The 12,323-nt window shown below is 34.8% G+C and overlaps 2 protein-coding genes across 2 annotated transcripts; both read left to right on the top strand.

Moving 5' to 3' along the window:
* Nucleotides 1-3,622: 3,622 nt before the first annotated feature.
* On the top strand, nt 3,623-5,031 carry LOC18041758 (protein SRC2). Its single transcript, XM_006434644.2, has 7 exons — nt 3,623-3,665; nt 3,748-3,852; nt 4,027-4,153; nt 4,274-4,345; nt 4,425-4,473; nt 4,595-4,898; nt 4,994-5,031. The coding sequence occupies exons 1-7, from the start codon at nt 3,623-3,625 to the stop codon at nt 5,029-5,031; spliced, it is 738 nt and encodes a 245-aa protein (XP_006434707.2).
* A 3,311-nt stretch (nt 5,032-8,342) lies between these two features.
* LOC18041757 (mannose-P-dolichol utilization defect 1 protein homolog 2) lies at nt 8,343-10,855 on the top strand. The gene is made up of 8 exons (XM_006434643.2): nt 8,343-8,637; nt 8,763-8,916; nt 9,336-9,408; nt 9,524-9,590; nt 9,760-9,819; nt 9,922-9,982; nt 10,055-10,096; nt 10,442-10,855. The coding sequence occupies exons 1-8, from the start codon at nt 8,491-8,493 to the stop codon at nt 10,543-10,545; spliced, it is 708 nt and encodes a 235-aa protein (XP_006434706.1). The 5' UTR covers nt 8,343-8,490; the 3' UTR covers nt 10,546-10,855.
* The last annotated feature ends 1,468 nt before the right edge of the window (nt 10,856-12,323 follow it).

Below are 12,323 nucleotides of genomic sequence, written 5' to 3'. Positions count from 1 at the left end.
TGGTTATTGAGAATTATTATTTTTATTATATTAGTAACCAATTTAATTGATTTTAATTCCAGAGCAATGGATTAAATTTATTTAGTTGAAGAGAAAATTTGACAAAAATTAAATGGAAAAATTTGATAATGAAGTTATATTCGTAATTTTATTAATAATATAGGAATAAATTAGACAATGAACAATTATTTTTTAATATGCTATAAGAGTATAATGGTAATTGCACTTTAAAATTATAATTTCTGTTAACAAATGGGAGTCTGAGTGTCTTTTTTTAAACATTAGGGGGTTTTGTGTCCCTTTTTCAAACGTTGAGGGTCTCTGTGTCCCTTATTCAAATATTAGGGATCTCTGTGTCCTTTTCCCTTTAATATAAATAATTCATCCAGAAATTAAGTTTCCTTTACCTAGTTGTCTGATAGAGAGCTTTAGATTAAAGGCCACATCTTGATCCACGTCGCAGAGTTTAGTTACGGAGCTACACATCCTATTAGCCACATTCTCAGGCATATTTCCCAAATCGATATCCAAAATCACAACCACTAAATCTGTTCGGCAAACACTTCCCGGGAAAGTTGTGCAGAAAAGCTCTTCCCGTCAGGAAGAATAGAAAATTCGAATTCAATATATATTAAACTGCAAGGATTGAAATCCATGCATTGTACTTGTCAGAAAATTCTATCAACCAGAAGAATAGTTCTCTAAACACAGAAAAGAATGGTCACAAACAAAATTTGGAGCCGAAAATAAAGATTAAGCATCAATTTGCCGTATTAACAGCTTTGAAAATGGAAGAACCAAACGTTTCCATTGAAAATTATAGCTAACAGGTGCAAAAAGAAAAATTGTGGTCCTTCACCTATCGTTTTAATAGCTGCTGGAGGGCATCATGATGAACATAGTGAATATGTCCCCACTTGCATTTTACTTGCACCGGCTTTGCACTATATATCTTGTTAGATAGATTTCCATCCACGCAGCGCTTCTCCAGGCCTTAGATCAAAGATCAAGAGAGATTTATACCTTGTCCAGTACTCATCTTTAACATAAACTGTATAGCAAGTCATACGCAGTGCAGCCCTCCACTCTCCACCTCTTAGCATAAGAATAATAAGACATGGGATGCTATATATTAATTCTTCAGAGTTTATTCGTTACACAATTGCCAACTCGTGCACGTTTCTCCTAACATTAAATTAAGATTGAGTCAATTTAGAAGGATTTAATGACTAATACGTCTATTTCGATTAAAAAATGTTCCTCCAATTTCAACTCTATTTTAATGATACTCCACCTGACCGATCAAAGATGCATAAACAGCAAACAATTTGAAGCTAAATGAAGTTGTCAACGCTCAAAAGGTAATGGTCAGTTGTTGTTTGCAAAAGCTCGCATGATTGATAAAAGCGGTCCGGGTCGAAAAACACGGGCTGGGGAAGGTGCAGGGTACCCCACAGTGGGATGAAGGTAAATGATTGATAGCAACAAATAGTAAGGGGCCATGGTCCTCCGCTTCCCTGCAATTATCGGCTCCTTATCCCTTTGGATAGAACCACGTTAACAATAACTCCCCATTGGCATTGCTGCAACTTTATGCCTACATCTCATCTCAATGCCATATCCATATCCACTCTCTTATTTAAAAGCTCACGCTTTGCTGCACTATATATATATATATATTTATTTATTTATAATCTAATATTTTAAAGTACAGAAAAGTCTAGAAAAATTTAAAACCGTGCAGTTTTAAAATTTAATTTCATAATGCTATTAAATCACCTGGTTTCAAAGCTTCCCTAAACTTTTTCACACTTTAAAATCTCGGACTAGAAAATTATTATATATATGTGTGTGCGCACACGCGCACTCATATGTATTACGAGTAGAGCTATTCTCTGTCATTTTAATCACCTCATGTATGTCATAAATTCATAAACCTTGTGCTCTAAGTATTAGTATTAATATACACTAATGTATGCTATGGGACATAAGTCCTTTCGTCACTAATAGGAAAAAGAAAAAAAAAATCTGCAAAATCAGGTACCTGATAGAATAAACAGCGAATGATGATGATATTCAGTCAGCCATGAGTAATGTGGCAACTGCAAGATTATAAAAAGTATAAGAAACGATCATAACGTACCTGAAGTAATAAATTAGAATAAGTACACTGGAATGTAAGTTTGAAATTCTGTAAAATAATCGGTGTTTCTATTCCTCATTCTGAATTTTGGTTACATAAATATACTGACTTTAACATGGGAAATTACGATATTTTAAACTTCGATGGTGCTTGCTTTGTTGGGTTTTCTTCCTTCAATTGCGAAGCGTATTTTAAGCTCCAGCCGATTAAGGGAACACTTTTTTTTTTAATATTGTTATACAAGACTGTAGGTATTATAATTAATATTTACAAACAGATTCTACAATTGGGACCTTATTCGTGGCATATACTCTTTTGAAGCACTGTCCAAATTCTTCAAACCCTCTCAAATATTCGAGGGTTGTCCACTCCACTCACATTTCGTGATGAATAGACTGGCTCCGCTCAATTATTTGATAATTGAGGGAAGATTGTAAATAAGCCTCATAAATACTTTTATGGAGACTCAAACCCTTGCACTCATTATTATAAGTGCAAGTGTTCTCCCACTGGACCAAAGGCCCAGTGGCCCAATACTTAAGTTCACTCATTTGTACCAATTCCTTAATTTTAATCTTGGGGTTGTTTAATCCACCCTAAATCGGTTTTGGGTGCATTAAACATCCCGTAATTCTGCTGTGATCCCAGAAGTTCATTTCAATGCTTCTACCTTTCTAGTGGGAGAGAGAAGGGCTACTTGGTTTTTCATCCTAGTACCGAGCACATCCAAATTTAAATGGATAAGCCAATTTAATTTTTTTTTATGCCAATATAAGAATTGAGTAATTGAGAAATTGCAATTTTGCTAATATTTTGGTTGGAGTATTTAACGATGTAATCGTTGACTTCCTCAAATTGGGGTGAGTCTTATTAGCTCCCAATTGCATTTACATTGTCAACGGTACCGGAGCCTGGAAGATTAGTGGAAGCAGCTTATCATGTGGTTTATTCTACGGTTTTTGAAATTTAAATTATATTCTTAAGTCAAAGAAAGAAATTATTTTATACCTCGCTAGCTGAAGCTGTAGCTGTAGTAGGTAATACTGGGCTAACCGGATGGCGTATGCGCAATGAAAGGCTACATTAGCTTTCAAAATGTGCGTGGTTTTTATCTTTATTTTTATTTTTTATTTTTAGTTTACGTTAACATTAAAACTTTGGGTAATCCATATGTTTGAAATTGTTATTTCTCAACTTTCATTGCACGTTCCCTTCATACAACCCATTGGAAGACTTTGACTAGGTTATTATAATCATTGGAATACTGTGTCTGGGCATGAATTCTTTGGCAAGTTGATGGGATTCTGCCATTATTATTATCGTAATCGAAATTGAGGTTGAGGCGAGGAAGAGTAAAGGCTTGCGTCAACGTCAACCCTTCATCAAGAACAAGTCGTTCCCCATATATGTACATATATGTCGCACAATTGACAATACCCAGCTTCATTAATTGGCAGGAATTCACAGGAATTAAGACCCATGTCGATCTCTGGAATCCAAGGCCTTCCACTTGAAATCACTGGTATATTAGTAGTATATACGATTTGTTTAGCATTTTACAGTGTTTTTCTTTTGGCTAATGTGATTATCGATTTTATTTGCAGTGGTTGGATGTTATAATTTGGATGATAAAGAATGGATATCAAGACAAGATCCTTATGTGTGCCTTGAATACGGAAGCACCAAGTACCGAACAAAAACCTGTACCGGTACATATCTATATCTATATATATATATATATATATATATATGTATGTATATAACACCGATCCTTGTTTTGTTGTTGCTTATGTTTTATATAAATTATTGTTGAATTTCTGGATTTATATCTCAATTGTTAAGAAATATACTTTGGGTTTGGTTTCCTCCGATTAAATTGTTAGATGGAGGTAAAAATCCCACTTTCCAAGAAAAGTTCGTTTTGCCACTCATTGAAGGCCTCCGCGAACTGAATGTTGTGGTCTGGAATAGCCACACCCTTACTCCCGATGAGTTCATTGGCTCTGGAAGGTAATTGCCATCATCAGAGACCTCTACAACTAATCTTAACAAATCAGAAACTAGATAAGAACCGAACATTAATTACTAATTTCAACTTGATTAAATTAGTGCGTCCTTTACCTCTTACAGGATCCAACTTCACAAAGCCCTTTCCCAAGGTTTTGATGATGCTGCCTGGCCGCTTCAGACTAAAACCGGCAGGTCAGACTCAAAACTCATCTTTCAAAAGCTTCAATTTCCATAATTGTTATGTCTCTGATACATCTCCAATACGATGCAGACACTCGGGGGAAATCAGATTGATATTGCACTACTCAAGTGCCACTAATGTAATATGTCTAACTCTAACCCGATCCGTACCGTACTTACTTACGTTAGTGCTATGCCAGCTTGACGAATATTTCACATTTGAACCAAATAATTAATCGACCAATGTTTGATATTGAGCAGCAATCGAAGGCAAAGTTAGCTCCAATACCAGCACCAAATTATGCAACCCCATCAAGCGGCATGAGCCAGGTCCTACCACCACATCAACAGGCGCCCCGAACTCCTTACCCGCCAACCCCAGCGTACACTGCACCATCTCCCTACGCAGCATACCCTCCTCCTCCTCAACCGTTAGCATATCCTCCCACGGGTTCCGCCCCTCCAGCTGGCTATCCTCCATTGTCACAGGCGTACCCTCCTCCTCCCCCTCCTGCCGCCGTGTATCCTCCAACACCATATCCGCCTCCAACTTATTATCCTCTAGGTACACACATTTCTTCAGACTTTCAGTTCTCATGAATCTGATCCTCCAGCTCCAGGTGCATGACATGAGCTCTCTTTGTCTCTGAATGACAACAGGTCCTCCCTCTGGAATCTATCCGCCGCCACCCTACTGAGCTCTTGCATTTCACAATGCTTGCGATTGTATGATGACTAAGTATCCCGTGCAACCGGAAAATTAAAAAAATATGTAACGTCCACTCGTCGTATCCCTGTGTTTAGAGTAATCCCCTCACTCTGCAACCGACTTGTTTTCTACTAAAAAATTTATTTTATTGGATTTTAACCTTATAAGCATTTCAATTATGTCTCTGGTTGCTTTTGTTTCATTATTTGTTTTTTTATTTTATTTATCTCTAGAGAAGGCTATATCAATTACAGTCCACCACGATTGATTCAAAAGAAATTAATAATACTTTCAGAACGTGGAATTGTGAATTGACTGGTACTTAGCACACCAACTCAAAACACTAAATAAATTACCTAAAGATCGAGAGGTACAAAAGTAGGGATGACAATTGGGCGGATATAAATTGGATTTATTATGCTTCATATCTAAATTCATAATAAAAATTTAGATCCTCAGCTGCTCCAGATCCGTCATGAATCCATGTTTTTCGCTCCATATTCAGATCCGAAACAAAAAATAAAGATATGTATATTTGCTCCAAATCCAAAAAGAAAAATTAAAATCTAAATCTATTCTAAATCTGTCATGAATTTTATCAATAATAAGAGATCAATAATTTTTTAGAAAGAAAATTAAAGACTAAAATTGTCGTGACCCGACCCAACCCAGACCTGCCTAGACTTGACAAGATATTATCTATTTTGCGCTTTAATAAGGCCCGTAAGGATTTATTCCTGGGGCGCCCATACACCCCAAAACGCGTCTTGCCAATTAAGGTGTGGATCACCCCTTGTAAACCTAACATCTCTCTTGTGCTTTGCTGATGTGGGATTCACCTAGGGTGTTACAAAAATACATTGGTAACAATTAAATTATATAATTTGTATAAAAATTCTAATAAGTGTTGTAACTTCTACTGTTACACCAAAACAAACAAATAAAAAAGATAATAAAATATTCATCAAAAGTAATTGCAGAAATAAGATCATTGTAATATTCTAATGTTTCTTTTACCATCTTAATAACCGCGGCATATCATAATCATTCGTATATCATTAAATAATAACATATAAGTTAAATATGATTAATTATATTCAATGCTTTATTATTTTAATTATGACCATATTTAACTAAATATATAATTAACATAATTATTTTATAGTTGATAGCCACCGTTGATTAGTGATTATACAATATAAATAAGATTTATGAGAAAATGATAGAAAAAAAAACTCAAGTTTAGAGACTTTTCTAGCAATGAAAAGACTGATCCAAGCATTCAAATGAAGTGGAGAAGCGAGAGTAGACTAACGAGAAAGAAAGAGGCTAAATTGTAGAGTGGAAAACTTAAAAAAAGAAAAAAAAAGGGCCGGCTATCCTAATTTTATTTTACACTTAATAAAATTTTGTCTTATTATCATTTAAATACCTTTTTATTTTAAGATTCTTAAATACATACTAAATGGCACTAATATGCTATGAACAAATTTTATTATCATTTATAATTACATAATTGTTAAGAAATTTTAAAATAAAATTAAAATAAATTGTGAGTGGATATGAATCTGAATCTAAATATTAAGATAAATCAAAACTTGCTCTAAATCCGCCTTAAATTTACGCATCGATATCTAAATCCATTTTAATCCGACTTAAATCTAATTCAATTGGATTTAGATCATGTGGATCTTGGGTCAGATCCAATCCATTGCCATCCCTAACACAAAAGCAACAATGATTCGGGGCAATAAAACCAATGTCTAAGTTAGGTGGCTTTTTTCCCTTTTTTTTTTCTTAAAATCACAATAAAATTGAATGTCTTAATTTGAATAATATTTTTTTTGTGTTAATTGTTAAAAACAAATATTCAGTTTTTTTTTAACTTAAAAGAGTCTAAAAATTAATGTTTTTATATTTGTGCCCTTATAAATTATAAATTATAAATGTTAAATAAATAATAAACTTCTCAAAGAACTTAAATAAGATAGTATATTATGATAATATAAATTATGTTCAATTAAAAACAACTCTTTATATTCTGAATTAGTATATGTTAATTAATTTTATTGTAGTTTATAATGTTTTTATATGAAAAACATTCATAAAAATTGTGAAGATAAATAATACAAATTTGAATAAAATAAAAAATAAAAGTAATAATAGCCTACCACTATATTATCGTAAGTTATAGAAATGGAAAATTAATACTAATTATTTAATTTTATTTAGGTAATTAAATACGAATATTTCAGAGAATATCTTTTAATAATAACATTAAGACTTTTCAGATTAAGAAAAAAGTTAAAAAATTGACTTAAAAACTTAAAAACTGAAAATTTTCATTAAGTTAAAAAAAAATTGAATTAATAACTTAATAATTAAGTTAAAAAAAAAAACAACCGCTTAGTACGTAGATTACTACTTAAGAGTGACTGGAACAACGAAAAGAACAGCTTCTTCTTGTTCTTGTGTGAGCCGTAGTGGAGATGAAATGATTCGTTTATATAGAGCCATTAATCGATTGGGTAATTTGACCAATGAAAGAAAAATGGTCAATTTACTAATTGGATAGAACTTCGAAGGAAACTAGTCTTGATTGATATGTTAGGATTACACACAGTGGATTTTCCTTGCTATGATTTTAGCTTCCAGATGTGAAAGAATTATGAAAATTTTCTACGGCCAGAGAAGGAAAACCGTTTAATTACATTCATTGCCGGCACCCAGCAAGAACTTAATTTGGTAACACTTTGCTTATACTTGTTAGAAAAATCTTGAACATGTAACTTAATGAGGCACTATGAAATTAAGAGCTAGAATTTTTATAATTAAGGAAATATTTAAAATTAATTAAGTAAGAAAAGTACCTAACTAACAATATTTACCTCCATTTGGTATTTTGATTATCATTTAGACGTTTTATTTAGTTTTTGGGTATTACGAATTACGATCTTCTTTATATCCAATTTTTATTTCAAATTTAAAATTAAATTTTTATTTGATAAATGGCTGGGCAAAGCCCAAGCCCATGTTTCCAAAACAAGCCGGAATCTTTGAAAGCCCATCCAAGTTTGGATGTGCAGGGCCTGGGCTTCCAAATGCATTACAACAAAATTGAAATTTTTTTTAAAATCAAAAAGAAAAATATATTAGAAGGAAAAAGTTTTAAATTAAATAAAATCTCTAGGTATGGCCATGGGCCTTATTAGCTAGCCATTGGGGCAATTGCAGTCCACGTATCCGAATAATCATAGTTGTCCTTTTTTGTGTTTTAAAAAGTGAACGCATCGAGAAGTGTAGTGGCGTGAGCATCATTTCTTCTAGAAACTTGAAAGTGGATTATAAGTGCAGAAGTGGAGTATGCTGTCATAACTTTGGTCCTTTGAAGGCAGTTGCTATTTGCTACTTTTCCATAATTCAAAAAAAAAAAAAAAAAGAGGGGGCCATGGATTATCTAGGGATTAACATTGGCTGCGTGACCGGATCTCTGCGAGACGGCAAATTTCCAGAGAAAGATTGTTTACTGCCTCTCCTTTCGAAGGTCCTCGGCTACTTAATCGTCGCCCTCTCCACTACCGTCAAACTCCCTCAGGTCACCCGCCTTCCCTCTTATCTTTAATATTTCATATGAAATTGATCCATAGATCATCAACGGGTGAGATTCGCTCTGCTACATCAACCCTATTATTATTTTTGTTCACTGTTGTACAATTGTAGATATTGAAAATCTTGAAGCATAGAAGTGCAAGTGGGATTAGCGCCACTACCTTCGAGCTTGAAGTAGTTGCGGCCACTATTGGTCTGGGGTATTCTATTCAGAAAGGGATTCCCTTTTCAGCTTATGGGGAGGTGTTCTTTATTTTGATCCAAGGTAAATGCTTTCAATATTTATTATTTTGGTTTTATTCTTCTGTGTCGATTCTTTATTTCAAGCCTGTGAAATTGTGTTTCCAAAATGCAGAGAGTATGAATTATTAAATAAATAAATGACAACTCTGATTAGGCTTAACACATACATGCTGTGTTCAATACTCATATTGTTAGCCACAACCAGGTTAGATTTGCTACGGTGGTGAATCTCCCGACCCAGTTCTCAATTTTAACAAAGAGAAGTCTGTCAAAATCCATCTGTTCCTGTTCTATGTTGCTGGGTCTTTTATGTGAAGTATTGGATTTCGATTTGGATGAGGTGTTGATATCTTCATGACATTGTGCTGCATGATTGAATCCAATGCTTAATCCTTGAGAACAAGTGTCTAACACAATTCCTCTTTTGCCTGTCGTTTGCAGGATTAATTTTAGTTGCTATAACTTACTACTATTCACAACCAGTTGGTACCGCAACGTGGATCAGGGCACTGCTGTATCCTGCTTGCTTTCCCAATCACTTTATTCTTCTGGTTTTTCTTTGTTTAAATTTTAACCTGCAAGGATAAGATTATACAGTCGGCTTTTCTCTTGACCTGATGGTATTTCAGATATTGTGCTATAGCACCAACCATTTTAGCTGGTCAAATTAATCCCGTTCTTTTTGAAACTATATATGTGAGTATCACCTTTCGCCTTCCAGACTTCGTTAGCCAAATATTTTCAGTCCCTTGCCTTCGTCTGTGTCATTCTTATTGGTAGGCTAGGGGATAATATTATGCAACCATGCACATGTCCAAGCATTCAGGAGTTTTTGTTTTGTGGTTAATTCTAAGTTTCTGTACAGGCATGCCAGCATATCACATTTTTATCTGCCAGGGTCCCTCAAATATGGAAGAACTTTAAAGTAAGTAATGGAATCATTTTGCTGAATCAGTGGGATATTACCAACTGCATCTCTAAAGAGAACTTCCCTAATTTTAGAGATTCATAAATATTTATTTTGCAGAACAAAAGTACCGGACAGCTCAGCTTCTTGACATGTCTCATGAGTTTTGGTGGTGCCATGGGTGAGTTTATTTGTTTATTGAAGTAGTGTTGGGTTACTAACTGAAGAACTAATCATTTTTCCTCTTCCACAGTGAGAGTTTTTACAAGCATCCAAGAAAAAGCTCCAACAAATGGTATCCTTGTTTACTATTTCTTAATTGTTAATTGCATGAGTTTCTCATTAGGAATTGTTGTGTTAAATGTGTTCTTCGAGAAGGTTATCTTCTGTACCTGCAGCAAATTTACTATGAAGTGGTAATTTTAAGTTTCGCATGTCTAAGGAAATTTTTGTCATGATCTTACGTACTATGCAATTTTCTGGTTAATGATTGGTGCTGCATTAATTTCTATATAATTAGACGCGGGATATTTGAACAAATGATGAACACCTCACCAGTACACATATTTTTTCCTGTCTGAGCTTTGCGGTTGCTTATAAAATACACGTGCCCAAGTATTTGTCCTTAATTCTTTTGAAGTTGTTATGGGCTCTACAATGGGTGCCTTGATGAATGGGATCGTCCTGAGTCAGATGATTTTATACCGAAAACCTGAAGATAAGAAAGAGAAGAAAGATGAGTAAAAGGAGAACAGGCTATAGGTAGGTTTGCTCTGCTGACACCACGAGGTTCGACAGGTTTGGCAAGTGAGCCGTCATTACCGGGCCAAGGTGTTATCATTCTGCCATTATGTAATGGTTTAAACTTAATTTAAGTTGTGTTTGGTGTTGGTCCAGCTTGCTTTAATCTTAAATACAAAATAAAGAGAAGGTGATACAGATATTTGTTGGTTTGCATTGTTAAGCAGTCTTAAAAATTCTTCACAATTTTGTGAAAGATTGATCAGAAATTTTATGAACTCATCTTATTTTGCATACAATATCTTTAAAATCTAGTGGCTCCTAACTTTTGGTACTGTGGATTTTGTAATATATCTTTGTTAAATCATTGCTTTATCACAGACCAGCATGAGCAGTGCGACTCTGATTTGGTGGTAAAATATGAATAATGCTATGCTGTATCAACCTTGACAGCACGTGGCTTATTATACTATTTAGTGTAATCTGGATTATGTTTATTTCTATGCTTTCCTGGCTGGGATGTGGGAAGGCGTCAAATGGGACTTTCGAACTTGGAAAATGATCAGGAGATCGCAGCTGCTGACCGATGTAGCTGACAAAACTGTAAATTTAACCCCGTTTTTTTAACTGAAGCATCCCATCTACTCTTTTTTAAACTAAAAACACACTAGTAATACTATTAATTAAATCCACCCGTGTAAAATCACAATTGCACGGATACCAAATTAATCTTCAATTTTACCCGGAAAAGCTTATCTTCAACTTTGCCAGCAAAACCACTCACGTTTGAAGGTAAAACGATTATCCTGCTGCAAAATCAAAGATGATTGATGCCGCTGCCGTGAAGAAAAAAGAGTAAATGGTAGTGTTTTTTGGCGGGATGTATGTTGTTCGCTTTCGGTGCAAAAGTAATTTTTTTTCCTCGTACTTTTGAGACTGGGTGTAAGAATTTGGTAAAGTTGAAGATAACAAAAATAATGGTGGCATGTACGTTTACATAGGTGGTTTGCCTTTTCTTATTTTAATAAATGAGCGAAAGCTGAAAACGAGAGCCAAATTGTTTTGTCAGCCACTTTCGGTCAGCGAAGTCGGTCTCAATATCAGCACTCTTCAAACTCATGGCATGAGCGGGACAGGAAAAAGTGTTAGAAAACCAGTAAGATCGGCTGAGAACCCGTGAGATTTGAGTACAGTTATCAAAGTGATTATAACACCTTCAAAGCCAGTTGAAATTGGGTAAAAGATTGCTGCTGCATGGCATGGAAATCGTGACAAGCTTTCTAAGACCTACACTAACACAATAGCAATGGAGCATGTTGTTAGGGAGATGAACACGTGAAATCTAAAGAGTCTTGTGTGATGGAAGCCTTTCTTTACCAGGGTTTCCTGTGCTTCCGTGACCAGCCAGCCAGACAGGCCAAGTTCTCATGCTTTGGTTCTTTCAGGCTAGTTGGAGGAAAACGTCCGGCATAAGGTTTTAAAGTGAGCTCGCAAATTTCAGTGGTGAGTGCCCTTCAACAATTAGGTCAGGGAACATTGTCCACGCTAATGACTATGGGAACACTTTTTCCACATGAAAGAGACAAGTCGTGAGTAGTGCACACATTACCCATATATGTCCTAATTATGCACTTCATATTTGAGAAACAAAGACTAAAAATCACCGATCAACTCCAATGGCCATTGCATACTTAACCTTCTTGCATCATATGCCAGAACTATCATACACTAATGAACACCACATGTGACAACTTAGGATTGAACTACCTTTGTCCTCAATG

This window comes from Citrus clementina, unplaced genomic scaffold (assembly GCF_000493195.1).
Source record: "Citrus clementina cultivar Clemenules unplaced genomic scaffold, Citrus_clementina_v1.0 scaffold_5, whole genome shotgun sequence".
Classification (NCBI taxonomy): domain Eukaryota; kingdom Viridiplantae; phylum Streptophyta; class Magnoliopsida; order Sapindales; family Rutaceae; genus Citrus; species Citrus x clementina.
The sequence above is the reverse complement of the archived record's forward strand: the minus strand, read 5'-3'. Positions and strand labels throughout refer to the sequence as shown.

What these genes read in the sequence shown, in the direction of transcription:
- LOC18041757 (XM_006434643.2), top strand. Translation starts at nt 8,491, where the DNA reads ATGGATTATCTAGGGATTAACATTGGCTGCGTGACCGGATCTCTGCGA. An exon ending in ACGTGGATCAGGGCACTGCT is followed by an intron (nt 9,409 to 9,523) that starts GTATCCTGCTTG and finishes ATGGTATTTCAG; the next exon opens with ATATTGTGCTATAGCACCAA. An exon ending in AGAAAAAGCTCCAACAAATG is followed by an intron (nt 10,097 to 10,441) that starts GTATCCTTGTTT and finishes ATTCTTTTGAAG; the next exon opens with TTGTTATGGGCTCTACAATG.
- LOC18041758 (XM_006434644.2), top strand. Translation starts at nt 3,623, where the DNA reads ATGTCGATCTCTGGAATCCAAGGCCTTCCACTTGAAATCACTG. An exon ending in CCGAACAAAAACCTGTACCG is followed by an intron (nt 3,853 to 4,026) that starts GTACATATCTAT and finishes TTAAATTGTTAG; the next exon opens with ATGGAGGTAAAAATCCCACT. An exon ending in ACTACTCAAGTGCCACTAAT is followed by an intron (nt 4,474 to 4,594) that starts GTAATATGTCTA and finishes GATATTGAGCAG; the next exon opens with CAATCGAAGGCAAAGTTAGC.